General features: G+C 31.1%; 1 protein-coding gene across 1 annotated transcript; it reads right to left on the bottom strand.

Annotated features, from left to right (window-relative positions):
- Nucleotides 1-256: 256 nt before the first annotated feature.
- On the bottom strand, nucleotides 257-19,905 carry LOC129939171 (synaptotagmin-4). Its single transcript, XM_056047076.1, has 5 exons — nucleotides 19,273-19,905; nucleotides 11,617-12,241; nucleotides 11,048-11,531; nucleotides 10,898-10,972; nucleotides 257-4,785 (listed from the first exon to the last, which is right to left on the bottom strand). The coding sequence occupies exons 1-5, from the start codon at nucleotides 19,310-19,312 to the stop codon at nucleotides 4,666-4,668; spliced, it is 1,344 nt and encodes a 447-aa protein (XP_055903051.1). The 5' UTR covers nucleotides 19,313-19,905; the 3' UTR covers nucleotides 257-4,665.
- Between the last annotated feature and the right edge of the window lie 671 nt (nucleotides 19,906-20,576).

Genomic DNA, 20,576 nt, shown 5'->3' with positions numbered 1-20,576 from the left:
TGATGCGATATTGTATTCAAAGCCATTTTAAACCAGTGGCTTTAAAAAACGTGAAGTTGTTAAAGTTACTGTTGAAGATGCATCGATCTGGTAAGTCAGAATGAAAACTTTAGAATTCGGACTAAATTTCATAATTCCATTTGTTAAGAGCCTTAAAAAACATTATGTACATACAGTACACTTATGGAAAAAATATTGACTTACCTTTTAAACATAATTAATATGATAACAACAAAGATAAAAGTGTTACAAAAAATTGTGACAGTAAGTTAATTACTATTATTTTTATTAGGTATTAATTTCATTTTCAAATAAGATGGTGTTTTATAAATTTGATTTTATATATCTTCATAAAACATATACAGTTTAGATCAGATATTAAATTTATTATATTAATAAATTATTAAATAAACATATAATATAAAAAATATTAAACAAAATATGAACAAAAATTCATAAAGTAATCATATAAGTTATACATTAATTTAACCCTTACTTCGTCGTTCGTAGTTTATATAATTTTGAAATACATTTTACATTTACATAACTTCTTCTTACTGTCAAACTTATTCAATATATTTTACTTAGCAACTTCTGATTCACTGATTTTTGTTGTTGTTTTATTTTGTTAAATATAAATGTGTTTCTATATGTCTAACGCTCAAAGAAAGCAAAAAAACTAACTGCAATAAATAACCGTTGGTAACAATAATACAATAATATATAATTAATATTATAATATGAGACATTATCTTTTCATTTTCAACATTTTATGAAATATTTTGTTGTTTATTTTTAAATTTTTATTAAATTCTTACTTTTAATTTTATTTTTCTCTTTTTTTTAGTAAATTTTACTTTCCACAAAGCTCACGATCACAAAATATTTATGTTCCTGTACACAATATTTTTTTTTTTAAATAAATTTTATAATATTAAATCATTTGTTGTGAGTTGTTGTTAATTTGATTTTTACTTTTTGTTCATATACAGTTGTTATGTTGTAGATATAGTTTAGTTTTCATTATTTTATTTTTGTTTTTATTAAAGAAGAAGAAGATATAGGCTGTGACAAATTTGAAAGCAAAGTCTTATAACTATTTTGTTGTTTTTGTATATTTTTTGTTTCTGTTTTGTTTTTAAAAGATATATTAGTCTTTATCCTAAATATTAGATTTTGTTGGGTCCACTAACTATTGTATGCTGTATTTGATTATACGTTATACATAATTAACACCAATTGTTTTTTTTTGCTTTGTTATAAAAACGTTTTTTTCTACTTTTTTTTTTTAATAGCTTACTGAAATAATTACAAAATACTTATATTTATTGATAAGTAAAAAAATAAAATATTGTGCAGAATTGTAAAATTTAAACAAGGATAAATAATTTGTTTTTACACAGCTAAAAATTACATGGATGACTATGAGAAAATGACAGAAAATATACATCGGCGTTTCATATGTTTTTTTTTTAATGTTGTTCTTTTTTAGTTTATGCATTTAAATTATGGATTTTGTATTGATTCTTTTGAGTAAAGCTGTTTTTAGATTTATCTTACCTCAACAAAAATTATATTCATTAAGAAATGCTACAAGCTGTTACTTGCAATACAAAGTTTAAAGAATTGTTCCGAAAGACACAATTTTAAGTTATAATAAATAGCTCAATGCAAAAAAAATCATTTCGTGAATTTGGCAAACAATACCAATTTATAAATTTCACCATTATTGTGTTTTCAAGGAAACCTTGTTGAATATCCAAATCAACAACAAGATGAAAAAGTTAATGTGAAGAAAGGAAATGGTTTTAAAAACAAGAGCCAGTCAAATTTGTGTAGACAATAGAATTTACTAATTATCTGCTTAACAGCTTAAATCGGCTGAAAGACAACAACAAAAAGCCTTGGGTGCTTATAGCATCCCAACCGAACTAATCAAATATGAGATCCCAGAAGAGTGGCGTTAAGTTATTAAATATTTCATACACACAAAAAAAGGATATATCACTGAGTGAATATCCATTTTAGTGGTATAAGGTTAAACAACCTATAAGATATTTCCCTCTATCCTACAAGACCGGATAGCCCCTTACACGGAAACCATAATTGGCACATATCATTGGGGCTCCAGATCAGGCAAGTCAAAAACTGATCAGATTTTCACCCTTTGACAGGCGATGTAAAATTTTACAGAATTTAACATCCCAACATGACGTCTGTTTATAGACTTCAATGCCACCTATGACATTATAGCTAAGGTACAATTTTTAGAAAGCGATTAGACTATTCGACCTCCCAAATAAAATAATAAGTATATGGAGGATGACATTACAAACCTTTCAACCTAAGCAAAGGTATCCAGATTGCTATCTACCAGAGTGACATGACATCTTTGGAAGAATCCAACAAGCTGTACAGAATTCATTTTCCAAATCGAGTGAGCGGCAACAAACCCCTGACTCATTTGACCAATTAGTTCAAATTAAAGTACATGGTGGCTTCGTCTACGGGAAAAGTTGGTAACACAATAGCAATAGTAGGTGATCACGAATTTTAAGTATCACTTACTTACGTTGGGTCAGCCGATAGTAGAGCCCTATAAAGATATAAGAGAAGAAATACACAGGCATGTGCTTGAAGCCAAAAGAACATCCTTAAGCTTATAAAGACTCTTCAAATCCAAAAATCACACCATACATTCCAAACTGCTTCCGTATAACACTATGGTTTTAACAGTACTCACTTATTGATACTAGACTTGGGTGCTCAGTCAAAGAGACCTTAACCTATTATCCACGTCCGAGAGAAAAGTCTTAATAAGAATAGTCGGGCTCATATGAGAGGAACGACAATTCCCGATAAGGTAGAGTTATACGAAATATACAGCGAAGCCGATAAAGAAACAACGATAGAGCTTCTTAAATTCTGTTGGGCTGGTCACGCACTACACATGAGCATAGAAGATCCTGTCTTATTATGGAAAGCAACAGGGAACACCATAACTCCACTGGAAGGATGCCATATACTAGGACAATTGGGGTGCCCAACTCGATGGCGTCTACCTACAACCGGAAAAGTGCTCGAAGTATGTTCAAAGAGGACCAGACTGGATCACTGATGACAGAGTCATTGGCCAGGCCGACGGAGTAAGCAAGTAAGCGATACTATAATCTATTTCTCGTATCTTGTCAACTTGAGATCATGGCCGTTTTCTTCCCTCTGCCCAAGTGGTTTTGATTATGATTTCCGTCAATTTTGTTTACGCCTGCCTAATAACTTGGGGTTGGCAGTTTTTTGAAATCCTTTCAACGTGTCACCAGTGAAGAACAACTAATACGATTTTGATAAAAAATTTTAAAGGGCTTAACGCAAGTGAGCTTAAAAATCAAAATATCAGACAGGGTCAGAATAAAATAAAAGCAATTATAACATTGTTTTTGTATTCTTATTATGCACTCATTTATTTATGGATAAATAAACTTAATATTGTGCGTAGTCAAGAAAAACTACAGTTATTATTTTTGTTTTCAAATGCAGCTGTCGGTACAACTATTTTGTTTTTTATTTTAAAACGCAGGCAATAAGTCAAGCCTTTATAGATAGTGATGAAAAATACATTTTATCTATAGTATGTAATATTTGCATTTTCATTTCGATTTTAATTATTTTATTTTACGAACAAATTATTTAAGTGTGTACCTATTACTTTTTTTTAAGTTTTGTTTGTTTTTTAATTATAAAAGTTAATATATATATATATTTTTTTGTAAAATATTCTGGATGTGGTATTGATCTGTACGATAGTATAATATACCTAAAATTGGATGGGATGTTTTGAATTATTTGTATTTATTATGCATGTATGTTGTCATATATGTATATGAGTTCTGTCAGTACGTTTCCATATGTCTTATTAATTTAATATGAGTTATTAATAATTGTACACTAAATAAACACATTTTTTTGTTGTTGTTTTAATTATAAGCTTATTCTGACCTCCTTCTATTGAGTATGTACCTTACTTACTCTAAAGTTCTCCATCACTAAGCTCCAAATATAAATATACATTTATTTTTATTTTTTTTAGACATTATATAGAATATTATAATTTATAATAATATTTTTATATGTATTTATACTGGTGGAGGGTAGCTCATTGTTAATTATAGCAAATTGTAGCATCTTTATAGCACGAGTATACTGACATTTGATTTCTTATATCATTAATAAAGAGTATTTTTGTTTTTAATTTTAAATTAAATTTCGAGGTGCTGATGGAGGCTATGTAACTCTAATCGGCTGTGACGATGACATTTTTAGCTTAAATAACTATTATTTTGCTGTTGATATCAGTGAGTTGTGTTATTTTTATGTTTTTATTTATGCAAGCAATTCAAACGATTTTATGATGTAAAACACTATACAAATTATGCTTGAGTGAATTCAGAAGTGGGAATTTAGTTTTATGCTTTTATTTTTTCTAGTTTATTGCCACCACCTTTGGAAATATTATTATTAATATTATTATATTATTTAGATTATTGTTTTTGCTACTTTGTTTACATTTTGATAATTGTTATTTGGATTTTATTTTTGTTCTCATTAACTATATATTCAATGAATTATCTATATAATTTTCATTGGCAATAAACAATGTTAATCACCTTATTCATTGAGTTTATGCCATTCGGCAATTTGTCTTCTTGGTGAATTGCATACTTCATTCCAATGATTGAGAGCTGTTCCACCTGAATTTGGACCACCTAGCTCTAGTCGACCGATTACCTAAAATAAAATTTATATTTTTTATTTATGTTTATAAATTATTTAAATACAAATGCAAATAATAAACAACTGCGAGCAGGACAGTTAAACAAATAATTGTATGTATCTATCTCGTTATTTCACAAACGTGTAAATGCTTTTGAAAATTAATAGTTTGCGTTTTTGTTTAAAAACTTTTTCTAAATTCATCCCTTTTTTTACTTTTTGTAAGCAATATTATTTTCTGATGGGTTAAATTGCTCAAGTAAATAATTATAATAAGAAGTCGTTTATGTTAGGTCAAAAATAACAGTAACACTTCACTACAGACGTAGATTAAGGATCCAACTGCGGATTGGATTTTGACACATTTTTATTTATTTATAACTTTAAATACTAACGCTAAGTTAACAAACGAAACGTATAACTGAATAAATGATAATGATACATTCCAATTTATATGGATGCGTTAAATATTTCTGATACAAGGTTAAGGATTTAAATAATATGATAAATTTGATATTTTGATTATAAGAAAAGAAAATTATTTGTATTACATATAATTATTAACTGTTACTGTTAGAAGTATAGTTTGATCGGCTAAAATGTGTTCAAATCGGCGCTAGATTTCTCAAGTTATTTTGCCTAATATTAAAATGGAATCGACACAAAACTGATGGAATCAACACACTGAAAACTTTCAACAATAAAGCAAAGTTTCAAATAGTTTGGGTGATTACTTAGGGATCGGAAACCAATTAGTTTCTGCCTCCTAGGCAGAGCTACTCCATTTGTTAATGGGAGAAAACGTAAAGTTAACCTTAAGAACGTTCTTTGGAAACATTCAAGTCTATGAATTATGCAACCGTATTCAAAGATTGTTTTAACAAATTTTACATATAGAGTATAAGGACACAAGGATCTTCTAACTCCCTACAAAATCCTAGCCTAGACTCCTATAAGCTCGTACAGTTTAACATGTATTCATAGTCAAGTCTATTATGTTTGCAGGTAAAACTCATTGTTTTGCACTTGTTAATATTCAACATTAAGCAATTTGTTTAACAAAATTCCGATAGTTGAAGTAGATAATGAACGAATTAGAATGGTCATCTTTGAAGACAAAACTATAATGGGTACTAGTAAGGTAAGGCAATATCACAACATTTTAGAATATAGGTAAACTTTGATACAATTGATAACTCTTACGCATCTCGAAGGCATGTTCGTAGAGTATGAGAAGTTAGTTTATTGTTTAGCAGTTTTCTTTTTTCAGTGAGAATTTACGCTTTTTAATGTTTGCTGCACTTTGTGAGATTTCATGTTTTATCTGCAACAAAATGTTTGCGAAATAATGCCAAATAATTAAATACTCTGTCAACAGAATTTTTAAAAGAGAAACGCATTTTAAATAGAATTCTTGTCATTGAGTTAGTGGTGCGTAACCTCTCCTAATCATAAGCAAATCAGTTCATGAAGCAGCAATTTTAGCATGGTTTAATGAGTGATCGTACACTATAGTTCTACAAAATTTTGAAGACTGCGTATCAACTGGTTCAGAATAGCGTCTTGAAAGTATTTTACAAGGTCTTTAAAAAAAGATAAAGATAAGAAAACTTATTCTTACTTCTTATTCTGGTTTTCAACTTTTCATAGCATAAAATGGAACTTTGAGTTTTTTTGCGTTGTTGTAATCTTTTTTTTTTATAAAAAATAATTGTAATACGTAATGAAAATAATTTTTTTTTTTTGTAATTTGATTCCACTTGGTTGTTTAATTAAAGTATCCTGGAAATTCTAGCAAAAATGAAACCTCCAAATAATTCATTCATGAAATTTTTAATGATTGGAATCGATGCAGGATTCATCCTAAGCTGCAATAATTTCCCGTTATGTTGCAAGAAGTTAGTGAACACAAATATAAAGCCATCTGTTGCACGCGACAATTTTCACAAACAAAAAAAATATATATTTTTTAACATATCCTATTTAAGATTCTCCAATTCAAAATATATTTAAAATATTATAAAATTTTTCAGTTGTAAGATATAAATTAAATATCAAATCTCTGAGCAAGCTGCGTATTATAAAAACAAAAACAATAATTTGTAAAAAGCATTTATCTATGAAAATAAAATATCTATCTATCTATCTATTTAAGATTGTGCATTTTCTTACGTAAACAATTAATTGGAATGTCACTTAAATTTTTACAAACGTGTAATGAAACAAACTTTCTGAAGTAGTTCACTTAAAACTAATTTTTAAATTTCATATATACCTATATTATATTATATATTCTTGACGATAAATATGTCAAAATGTTTGCCCTAATTTGTTTTCCTAATTTCAAAAGTTATGAAAAAATCTATTTTAAGAATCTTGTTTTTAAATATTTACTTTTAACAAAATTGTTTATGAATGTTTATTAAATTTTAACAAAACAAATATTCGAAAAATCCCATTGTTAATTCATTTAAATTATTTATATTTAATTAACTTTTTATTTAACAATTGACAATTTATTCACTTTCTCAGTAATTTGTGATTTTTTAATCCTTAAATATTTATCTAACTTTGTGTTAAAAACAATGAAAATATTTGAAATAAAAAACAACATCATCTGTTTCACCAAACAGTTTTTACTTTGTAACTTTGCACTTTTACTTTGCAAATTTCGTTTCACCAAACTCAAATTTGCAAAGTGAAAAGTTTTGTTATTTTGCAAAGTATTTGTTCTTTCTGTTTTTTCTTTTTTTTCTGTTAAAAAAATTAAATAACCGTTCTGAAAATGAAGAAAAAATTTTAAGTTAACAAGACTCTGGACGCGGGCTATTTTTTTATTTGGCAAATTTACCAAGGAACGTGGATTTTGAATTTAATGATTAACGGGTTAATTCATCCCAATTTCAAAATTTTTTTGATTAATATCAAATTCGTAGCCATCTTTAAATTAAATTTGACAATTTATAACAAAAGAAAACCTTTCTTTTGAAAAACTTTTGCAAATAAATCGAAGAAGTTAAAAATAGTTCCCAAAGAGTGGTGAAACTAGGAATCAACTTCGATATCGGAATGATTTTTCAACAATGAGTTTTCAATCGACGAAATGTACCATCGAATTCAGTAGCTAAATGAACGTTTATCTAAGTCTTTTGAAACAACTTTTGTGTACACTACATTAGGTTGGGAATGGATTCCAATATCACGGTGTTGCACCTATGCACAAAATAAGCAAATGAGCAGTCTACAGAGTAGTCCATCGAGAGCGGAATATTATCGTTGATGAATTTCTCTATGCCCTATCTTAAAATGCCAAAAAACAAAAGTTATTTGTCAACAGGTTAAGTGAAAAATCCACTAAAAGTAAGTGTTTTTTAACTTCCCAAAGGAAGTAATTTTAATGGGTCTGATTTGTCAAATTGAAAATTTTGACATTTCTCGACATTTCAAGGTCCCTAGAGTCGAAATAAAAGATTTTTAGAAAGATGTCTGTGCGTGCGTTTGTACGTACGTTTGTACGTCCATACGTTCGCGACGTTTTTTACGTTGTCAATACCTCAAGAACCAGAATAGATATCGACTTCAAATAAATTTTGTTATACAGATGCTCTCAATAAAATTGCGTGGGTGTATTTTTACTACAGCAGTTTAAAATAAGGTGAAAATTTTGGTTAAACCTAAATATCTCACGAATGACTCTAGAGACTTGAATTAAATTTTGTATTATATATTGTACCGTGATACAAAACAATTATATTTTTGGAAAAAACCCAATTAACGGCTTTTATAAATTAAAAAAAAAATTAAAAAAATGTGTCACCTCGAAAATTTTACGACTAAAATATGATTTCATCTCAAAAACAATTTTGTACAACGAAGAATAATGTTTTTGACATCTGATAAAATTTTGAGAAAAATCTAATTGACAGTTTTTTTATAAAAAATAATCACCTAAGAAAAACATTACTCATAGTTGGTAAAAATTGAATTTCGACTCGAATATGTTTTCAAAAATTTGAGATTAGGGCTTTAAACTTTTTTTATCTTATAAGAAATATTGTTTTCAACATTCCGAAAAATGTTGAGAAAAATCAAATTAATAGCTATTTTTACAAAAAATAAAAACCTAAACAAACAAATTAATAAAAGTTGGTAAAATTTGATTTTCAACTCAAATATCTTTTTAAAGCTTTAAGATATTGGTCTTAAAGTACTTTTATCTTTTGAAAAATATTGTTGTTAACATTTAGTAAAATTTTGAAAAAATCGAATTGACAGTTTTTTTTACAAAAAATTAAAAACCGAAAAAAATGATTTTTGACTCAAATATCTTTTCAAGGCTTTGAGATATTGGCTTTAAAATACTTTTTTCTTTCAAAAAAAAATATTGTTGTAAACACTCAGTAAAATTTTGTTTTCGATATTCAGTAGTTTTTTTTTTAATCCATATATAACTCGACAAAATCAAGTTACACAATTCTGAGAGGTCATAACTGGGCCTTTAACCAAATGCAGTTTGGGCCATCCTTTACATTATTATATTGCGCGACAATATTTAACAGATTCGTAACATTTTTTCATTAGCGCAGCACACAAATTTTGTTTACATAAGGTTAGGTAAATATTCAAGGAATAAAAGAAAAAGAGAGAACCGAGAAGTTGATCAATAATTATTTATTAATAAATTAGAAAAGACATAATAAAAAAATTTGTTTGTTAAAATGAATACACCATCTTATTTTTTACCACTAAAATTTTTATTTTATAAATAGTAGACATTTAACAAAAAAAATAATTTGTTTGTAGCTTTTTAAAGTATTAAAAAATAATATTAAAAACATTTTGATATCTTAAAGAACATATGCAAAATATGAAATTTAATAAGTTCGTTTCTAGTGGTCCACTTCGGAAAGTTTGATAAAAAATCAATTGTATCAACCTTCTATTATAAAAACTGAACTACTTCTTATCGCTTTTCGACAATTTCTGACTGCACTTTAATTTCAAATAGGATTTGATTAAAATTAGCAATTGTAATTTTGCTAACCCATTTAATACTATGGTTGCATACTAAATTAAATAACAAAACATTTCTTAAGTACCCATTAAGGTAGTAATAATTAAAAATTTACCAAAGTAAAGTAAGACCAAAAATTGCACCTAACTTAATATCAAATACTATCGATAGAATTCAATGTGTCTAGGAGTAAATTGTATACAATTATCTATAGTAGTGACCATATGAGCAATATTTTTAATTGCATTCTATTTATTATCTTATAACATATTGCTCGTGGATCAACGCTGACTTAACAATTCGAAATTCGGAATTGAAACCTTGGAGATATGTACTCGCTTCGTTCCATCCTTGATAAAATAATTATTTTGTAAATAGGTCTTCTTGAAAATCGCCCTCTTTTAAAAACGAAACAACTTACTCAGATGTTTGGAACATACCAAGTCATAACATTAACACAATGTCAAAATTGGTTTAGTCACAACTTTCTAATAAAAATTTTTCCTGGGTCCTAAGATACAGCTCTAAAATCAATAAACTACTGACGCACTAGTTCAAAGAAGCTTTTAACTTGACATTTATAAAGGTCTTGTAATTTTTCATATGCAAGTGTATTATGTCACAATACTTCAAAATTCTAAGATTCTGTTTAAACTGAAAAACCTTATACGTTCGATGAATTCTAAAATGGTATGACAAAATACTTTTTCAAATATATGCTTGGATGTTTACCGGTATTGCAAAATGTAAGTATATTTATGAATTTAGATTTAAGGAAAAATCCATTTTATTTTCTCATTGGAAAACAATGCTGTTGTTTTGTTTGACATATACGAATTACAAGAATATTAACTTTTTTTTTAATTTATACAAAAATGGATGTATTAGTAAAAGGTGCATAGATATAAATTACTTCAAGACTATCTTATGAATTCTTTTCAAGTAAATAAAATATAAATATCAAATAGCCGCTTTTCAGGAATTAATAAGGGAATAGATGAACATAAATTGATAAAAAAGTATCTTTATATTTATTTGCTTGATATCTTTTAAAAGTTCAAAACCTAAATCATTTAAAGCTCACAAGAAATGTTCATAAATATAGGTACTTACCTCATTCTTTGTAACTCGATCCCAATCGAGAAGCATTAACTCAAGAGAGACACCATCCAGAGTTGCTCCAGTGCCCTGCAATTTTAAAGATACATTTAATTTAATCTCGATAAATACAAATTAATCAAAGCATAATAAATTATTACATACCTCAGCTGTTGGAATATCAAACGCAAAACTTTCATTAAATACCGGACTTAATGTCCTCTTTTTAACATGAGTCTTCTTCTTTGCAATTCTCTGTCCATTATAGAGTAAGTATATCTTAACATATGGATCTGCCAGACCTGTAACATCCATTCGTGGTAGATTGCGAGCCTTCAATAGCACAACAGTCAAACGTCCAGCAGCCGGTTGCCAACATAATGATATCAATAGCTCTCCACGACCTTGAGCTCTTATCTTCAAACTACGTGGTTGAATTTCCTTACTTATGGACATGTGTTCCTGTTCGATTTCCCTTAAGCTAATTGATGACAAGGGCCAAACAACTTCACCGATAACATCATCTCGTGAATAACGATCGAAACTTAAGATCACGAAATGCAAAGTCATTGAGCCAAGTTCATGAATATTCAATCCATAAAATGTGAAGTCTTCATCGTAGACGGGATTTCTGGTATTGCGCACAACCCTGTAATAACAATTAAATTTATTATTTCAAGTCAATTATACCTAAATGAATAGCCAAGAGCATATTTATTCATGAAGTATCCTACCTGGTCTTGACTTTGTGCTGTTTTTCGGGCAAGAGTTGTAATTTTACATAAGGGTCGGTTGCAGCTTGAGTACGACCATTCATTCCTGCTGGAACATCATGCCCACCAGAGGCTGCTGTCGTCTTGCATGGCAGACCCCGACATCGTATGATTGAGACCACCAGGGCGCTGCGTTCCTTGAGATAACGTAACTTGAAGAAAATTGTTCCTAATTTACCATATTCCCAGCCATCAGGCATATCTTTCCCGGGACTCTCAACTTCAACAGGTGATGACTTTTTGATGACTGCCTCATTTTCAGACACCACTTTTGGCTGAATTTCATCTTCCTCGACGAATTTTATGGTTTGCGGAGCAATTGGAGTTGTGGTATTGGATGCTGTTTGGTCTTGAACTGGCTGAAGAATGCCAATTTGTTTGGTTCCCGTAGGTGAGGGTGATTTCTTTAGATAATGTGGTGGTTGACCGCTTGGTGATCGAACAGCAGTCGGTCTACGTGTTGGTTGAAATGGATAACTAGTATCATGTGATGTCTTCTTGTTTCTAGCACGAAGATGCTTAGCACAGATACATGCCACAGCTGAAAGGACAGCTGCTGCACTTAACCCAAGTATTGCTGGAAGGACTAAAAACAGAATAAAAAAAAGGTTACAATTACAATTCTCATAAATTAATTGATTGATAATTCTGAATATGGATACCATTTTTATTGCTTTAATATAAAATTAAAGGGTTCAAATTTAGGACAAGAATTAAGGACGCTTCTGAACAAATTAGGAAATTACATATTTCTTATTTTGTAATTCAATGTAGTAAAACGGTGAATCAGCGAAAAATTGGAACTAACTACTGGTTTAAATTTAAATCAGTGTAGATTGAAGCTATTGCTGTAAATAGTTACAAATAAATTAGATGCCTCAACAGGAACGGGGAACTAATGACTTACAACTCTCAACACCATACCTGAGTGTGAAATTTGTTGTTAGGAATGTAGGGGACCTATAGTCTTAAGCCGAATCCAATACGCCAACTTTGAGAAAGTACTTTTTATGTTAAGAATTACTCTTGGAGGATTTGTCTATTTCTCGCAAAAGTCAGTAACTATGAAAAAAAGCTTTAGGTGGCACAAGTAGAAATTGTACTCAAGACCTTTGGCATAATAAGGCTACGTACTAACCATCACGGTTACTACTGTTAACGTATGCTTGAGTCCAGATATCCGAACATAACTCAGCCAATTTAGTAAGAGGCACCTCGCGACTAACAACGAATTTTCTGAAAGACAATTATTTCAAAACTCCTTCGCCATTATACGTCCCTGAGACGAATTACCTTAACATTCTCAAAACTTTCAAACTGCTAAAATTGGGTCGGCTACTGAGTGAAGGAGCACTACGAAAAGAGACAGTTAAACCAACACTGTTATGATTTGTTGTTAATTTGTTCGTGTTGGTTTGCAAATATGACTCGTATCATATAATTCATTTAAACATTGTGGCTCCTGAAAAGTTTTACAGAAAGGTTAAGCTTCATACATCGGGATACTCCTAGTTACCAAGTAAGTATTAACCCAAATTACCTAATGCAACAATTTTTTAAGTGAATCTTAATACGTTCCAGATAAACTATATAACTAGCTCAACAAATATGTGTTTCTGACAGTTGGTAAAAGAAATATTCCTACGCAATATACGAAAAAAGAAACTGTGGGAGGAGCAATGTCTATGAAAACATAATCTTGAAAAGGTTATGCAGGATTGCATAAACATATAGTGCCAGAAATTGATTTTGATTAAAGTTTATTTAAGAATTATATTATTCAGTAATGGAAAGCTTAAACATTAGAACATTTTTTAATTTCTGTAAGAATTTTAGTCCAAAGTTCATACAAAAAATTTTTGACAGAAATTTGAATGTTTTGGAAATTAAAATCAACTTCACATTGTCAAGTTTTTTAACTTTCCATAGGATTTGTCTAATTGACAGGATAGATAGGATAGGATTGAGGAAAAAGAAGATATATGTATGTAAATACAGTTTATCAATTTCATATTCGTACCCCTTCAATAAAAAGTTTTAATGTTTTCCTTAAAAGTGGAATTTAAGTAAGTTTTTGGTTGATATATTTTATAGAATTTTCATAGTTCGTACAATTATTTTGTCTTGAAAAATGCAAAAGAAAAGATGAAACTGCAGCATTGCTGGGTAAATTTCATATTCGTATCCTGTTTTAATCAATCAACAAAATTGGCTTTAATATTTTGTGGCATAACCTTTGGAAGCAGTTACAGCTTTCAATTGTCTTGGCATTGACCTTACCAATTTTGCAGTTGTTTCCAATGTTAATTATGTCCATTCATGCATAATTTTCGTCCCATAAATTCTCATTTGGATTAATGTAAGGTGATTGTGGGGGGGTTTCCAAAACTTTCTTGCAATTAAAGAGAAGACACATTCGGGTTGCATTTGCCTGACAAAAAGTAAATTTGTTTTATAGACCCATTCGAGTTCAAGATATCGTTGTAGATCTTGTGATCCATAATTCCTTCAATTATGTGCAGTTTCCTAACTCCAGCTGCTGAAAAGCAACCCCACACCATCACCGACCCACCACCATGTTTAACGGTTCCTCGAGTATTTTGGGAAGGTATTCAGTATTCGGCTTACAAGAAACCATTTATCCATGAATGAATGAACCATCCGAGCCATGAATATTGAACTTTGACTCATCTGTGAAAATAACGTTTTCCAGAAGTCAAAGTCTTTTGCTTGGTATTTTTTTGCGTGATACTCTTCCGTTGAAACCATGTTCCCGTATACAATTCCACAACGTTTCAATACAAAATTGTTTTTCAGGGATTGGCGAATATTCAGTGACAATTTTGGTGCGTCTATCATTGGATTTTTGTTTATTTCACGCACAATTATACTTGCGAGGCAAGTTTTCAAACGTTTTTTTTTTTTGTCTAAACAAACCGGGTAGCAATACTTTGAACCGTTGATTTAGCTCGGTTAACTAAAGATGAAATCTGTTTATAAGATTAACCACATTTGATTGAAAATGCAAGGGAAATTTAAGATGCTTGGCTACTTAGAACTAAGCGTACGAATACAAAATTGATCTAGTTTTACAGTAGTTTTTATCATTTTAGAATTTACTTGGTAAATGATTTTTAGCAACTAAGAAAATTTGATAAAATATATAAATCGTCAATACGCCTTCATGTGATATTAAGTTTTAATAGAAGGGGGACGAATATGAAATTGAACAGAAATATTGTTACCATTATTTTGTTAAAGTTTTAGACAAATCGACCGACGCGACGGGCAGGGAAGAGAAATTATCAGTGTGGGTTATTTTGACTGCAACCTAGACGGGATTGCCAAAAATGAGACGCTGAAAAATTCTCTGCATAAATTCAATATATAAGTATCAAATAGACTGACTATATCCGCAAGAACCTAGAAATTTTGAATTGTTGGCCCACTTTTAAAATCTTAAAGATGGTTGGCATGATATTAAACCTTTTAAAACACCTTACCATTCCATGAAATCGTACCGTTGTAAAATTTCAGATCCTAAAAGCTCTTCTTATAATAATCTGACAGTGTATCTTATGCCAAAATTGTAAGTTCAAACAGTTAGAGGATATTTGGCTAACACTTGTTTTAAAAAAGGATTATAAAAATATCATAAGATATCTGACAATTGTATAATAGAGCTCACGCACATATAGAGCTCACACGCGTCAACACTGGAGGCACTATCTTACAAAAGTCTGTCCAATTGCTAGCATATATTGATGACATTGACATAATCGGAAGAACTCAGCTTGATGTCAATGGGGCTTTTGTGAGTTTTGAGGCAGAGGCGTCAAAAATGGGTTTAACAGTTAATGAGGACAAAACAAAGTACATTCTGTCTTCACATAAAGACCTACACCACCGACGTCTTGGTCAAAACGTCACCATCGACAAACGTAACTTTGAGGTAGTGAAGCACTTCGTCTACCTAAGCTCCGCTATTAACACAGAAAACAATACCAGCGCTGAGATTAAACGAAGAATAATATCTTTTGCTAACCGCTGTTTGTTTGGGCTTTGAAAGCAATTGAGCGGCAAAGCCCTCTCTCGAAAGCCCAAAGTATCTCTATTTAAGACGTGCAGAAGCATGGACTATGACAAAAGCGAATGAAAGCAACTTGAGACGGTTTGAGAGAAAAGTTCTTCATGTGATCTAGGGTACCGTATGCATCGAAGAGGAGTGGAGGAGAAGATGGAACGATGAGCTGTACGGGCTGTACAGCGACGTAGAATTAGCTAGAAGGGTAAAAGTAAAAAGACTGAGATCGCTGGGTCGTCGTCAAGTAAGGCTGGGAAACCGTATTGTCAAAGTGTGGGTAGTATCGTCTTGTTTCGAGATAACATTCCAATAACCATATTGCCGTGGGCAATTTCGCATCGTGTTTTTGTTTACAGCACGTTAATTAAAACGGGCCTTTTCAATCATTGAAAGACAGACTTTCGTGCCCCAAAGTTTGATACGATTATAAATTGGACAAATTCACATAACTGGTTCTATAACAGCTGCAAGGCTGCAAGTGCGCGTGGAGGTGATCGAACGGCAACGACTCCAGAAAATATTGAAAGAGTGCGTCAAGCAGTTGAAGCTAGCTTTCGTCGATGGGCTTTATGCCACGCTCGGGCTCTTCCGATGTCAGACCAGCCAGTTGGCCAATTTTGAACTTTAAAATACATCTTCATCAATACGAGATAATGGTTGTCTAAAAATACTTGAATCCTATGGTTTCAAGAAGATGAGGTAACTTTCCTATTTATTGCGACGTCTGATTTTATTGCGAGGAGAAGGGGAATAGCCGCCTCGAATATCGGATTTGTAAAAAGCACGAGTGTACAAATCAAACCACTTACACTCGAACCCCTAAATGAGACAATAACCCAAGACATTAGAGCAGTTCAACTTTAAATGCAGAGTGTGATGCAGAACTTCTCACAACATTTGCAGGATTGTTTTGACTTGGCTGTTGTTATTTTTCGTATGTAATTAATATTTTTGACTGGTTTTAAAATGGTACCATCTTAAGAGTACATTCATAAATGAAATTCGAACTTTAGAGACCAATTCTTTTAAATCTTCCATACCTGGCTGCCAGACACCGTGCAAGCAAGATTAAACTTAAATTAGAATAACATGGATTAGAAGGTATTAGTATTGAAAGAAGTTGATCAGATCAATGTACCCATCTACCTGTATTCAGTTATTTAGTTATTTGTATAGACGATATCAAAAAGAGAAAAGACTGTAGTATTTTTTTTAATTATTTTCTATAAACGTAACGGGTAATCCATTTTGCGGTTTCAAAAGAATAGGGCTGCAATCAGACATCTGTAAAACTTAGTTGTTAAACCAATTTGTTTTTTCAGTTAAAAGTCGAGCATTTCCGAAAATCGACCGCTTAACTATCACAACGCATGCAAATTGCTTAAACCTACCACAAAAAGTAGTGATTCTGCCACAGACACATTAAGAGGCGATTATGGTTTACATAATCGTCCAACTACGCAAGCAATTTCCAAATTGTGAAGATATTTTAAGAGACTAGATTGGTTATATTGTAAGGCCTGTGCATCATCTTTTCGTTCGTAGAACACTGAAGACCCGAATGTGTCGATTCCTCGTCGCTCCCAGGAATTAAGACTGTCTTACGGCACATTATCGCGTGTTTTTTGGATTTGGATCTACACCTTCATCCATATTAACACCAGCTCAGAAAACAACTGAAGCCAGCTGACCATTCACAACGTCGGTCGTCGTAGATACGGCGAATGGTTAAACGACAGGCAGTAGATGGCGATGTTTTGAAAAAAAAACTGTCTTCAGCGACGAAGCAAATATCTCACTCAATGATATTATGTTAATAAACAAAATGTTCGTATTTGGGGTTCTGAGAATCCTCACGTTATTGAAGAGAGACCACTACATCCACACAAAGGCTCTGTTTGATGCGATCTTTGATCCGGAATTGTGATTGGATCTTATTTCCTTGAAAACGACGATGAAACAACGATAGCCGATTTTTTTGCCTGGCTATTAAAGAATACGACTTGGAGAATATGTGATTTCAACAAGACGAGCATAATTTCTCATCGTGGCGATATCAACTGGTTACCGAGATCATGCCATTTCACACCGCTAATTTTTTTTTTGTGGGGCCATGCGAAAAACCGTGTTTATGCAGATAAACCTTTAATTCTTGAGAACTTGGGTGGTTAGTTTAGGTTAAAGTGGATGTCCGTGATGGAGTAGAACTAAAGCTTAGGCCAGTTTAATGGCCTGTTGTGATACCAAATTCAAATCTTGAGGCTTTCTTTAAAGCGCAAGGAACCCAGTTTGAGTCCCTTTAGATAGTTTAGATCGTTATAGAAGAATTCTTTTAGGTAATTTTTGCGTTTTTTTGTTAGAGCAGGGCATGTACAGAGAAGGTGAAGAACTGTTTCCTCCTCTTCCTTATCCATACTGCTTCTACAACAGTCATTTGAGAATACGCCTAGCCGCTTGGCGTGCTTTCCTATTAAACAGTACCTGGTTATGACACCGATTATAGAGCTTATATGCGATCTGCTTAGAGATAGCAAGCACTTTAAATCTAGTGTAGTCCAGATGGTTTTTGTGTACTGGCTCTTGAGCACTTAAAAACCCAACATTAGTCAAGTTATGGATGAGATACCACCTAATATGTTCCAAATAGTGGTCGAAAATTACCTCAAAAGAATCGAAGCTTGCAACAATTCGCGTAGTGTTCATTTAAATAATATTGTGTTTTACACATAATGTTAATATTAAAACTTTATAATAAAAAAAATATTGTATGTGTTTTTCATTAACGTTTACTTTTGAGACCGCAAAATGGCCAACTCTTTATTTTCCTTAGTTCCGAATATATTAGTTTACAACTAGAAGTTGTTTTCAAAACCCTAAGGAATAAATTTAATTTATGTATATTGATTCTTCTAAGGCGCATATCATGCTATAAATTAATGACTAATATAATATTTATAAAAATCGAATGCTAAATACGTCAAAATAACAGATGTTTCTCTATTCCATAGGTAGGTAAGGTATACTACCAACATTCAAATTAACGTAGGCGTTGAAAAAAAATAAAATGTAGGTAAGTGTCCCCATCTTGATGTCCAAACTACAAATTACATACAAATACGCCAAGCGCGCACTTTGCTTCCAATTAATTTTTCTTAGACAATCTAATTAATTAAAGTTAAAATTAACTCGAAACCAAACAAGTAATCTTCTCGTATAGCACCATCGTTTATGTCTTGTACCTGCACTACATATAAAAATCCTATTTTCTAATTGGGTTTTCTTTAGAAAAAAAGAAAAGAAGAAAAGTCACAATAATAATATGCGTACTATTATTTTTACATCACAAAGTAAGCGATGAATCACCATCACATTTTTCCCAATGACAAATCCTTTCCTGGACTTCGGCGATTATACAAAAGAAAATCCATCCTTAATTTAACATTTTTGCAAATTGAAAAACAAAATCCAAAGAAAACAAAAACAAAGCACTCCTTTGTCTTTCGAAAAAAGAAAACAAAAATAAAATTATTTACCAGTTTCCATTGTGTTCATGTCGGGGCTGTAGTCGCCCATATTGAATTCCTGTTCGGATAGTCCCAATCGATTTTCGAATTATTCTTCTTCAACTTCCAATTGATCAGAATATTATTTTAAAAAACAAATATCTTAAAGATAAATTGTTTTGTCGTTGTTAAACAACAAAATTTAGCACTTAAAATGAATTAAGTGCAGAATTTATTGTGCCTTGTTGGCTGAAGATGATATCAAAAATTGCTTTTTATCGGAGTAACGACACGACACGAAACGACACTTCAACTTCGATATCGTCGAGTTATTGGAGTTATTATTTTTGAACCGATACAAAATATGCACTAAATTCACTGCGGAATGATTTTTGTATGGTTTTGTTTTTTGATTTATTTATTGTTTTCGAACAATTTACTACATTTTGTGTACAAAATTATTGTTGAAAAAAGTAGAATCGTTTGTGGTAACGTTTGTCATTACGGACCGTTTCGGGCAGATTGATAAAAAGTATAGGTACTTGAATTTACTCCGCAGCCATAAGCAAAATCAATTTTTTCGATTCGACGCAGTTTCGAATGTTGTTGTTATTTGATGCGTGCGGGATGATTTTTTTTGTCTTTGAATACTACCACACCACTTTCTATATCACCTTCTACCACCCCCGTTGTCTGATATGCTTTGAGAATCCTATGGTTTGTTTGTTTGTTCTATTTTCGCCCTCTATCGTCAAATTAAAGAAGTATTATGTTTTGCATAATAATTTGTGTATGTTTGTGTGTGGGAAGGATAAGAATTCGCTTTTCTCTCTCAGAAACTCGGGCGAAGAGAAACTATTGGTATTTGTTTTTAAAGCAATTATTATTTTGACGGAGTCACAATTCCTGGTGGGTTTGAAGAAGTGATATGCGCGTTAGATAGCAAATGAGTCATAGCTTTGTTTTGAAAATAAATACACTTAACCTCAGGGAATGGTATGTTTAGGTTGTTTTCAGAGTTGGGTTGTTTTTGTATTTTATGTGTAGGTATACAGGTACATATATATTAGTAATCTTTTAAAATTTTGCTTCTATTGACTAACAGATGGAGACACTTAAGGGAACATTTTGTATCAGCTTTAGTTCGGAATTAAGTTTGAAAGAAATTCGAATATGAAATTCATCATTTTACTTCAGTTTTTAATATCAATTGATTGAATTCAATCTTTTATGTAACTTTAACTCAGCTCCGTGTAGTGCAAACACTTCTCAAAATTGTAGGTTAGTTTATGGTAGCTGTTGACGGGCAAAACAAACACACTTAGACCAATAGT

Source organism: Eupeodes corollae, chromosome 1, assembly GCF_945859685.1.
Source record: "Eupeodes corollae chromosome 1, idEupCoro1.1, whole genome shotgun sequence".
In the NCBI taxonomy this organism is placed as follows: domain Eukaryota; kingdom Metazoa; phylum Arthropoda; class Insecta; order Diptera; family Syrphidae; genus Eupeodes; species Eupeodes corollae.
The sequence above is the reverse complement of the archived record's forward strand: the minus strand, read 5'-3'. Positions and strand labels throughout refer to the sequence as shown.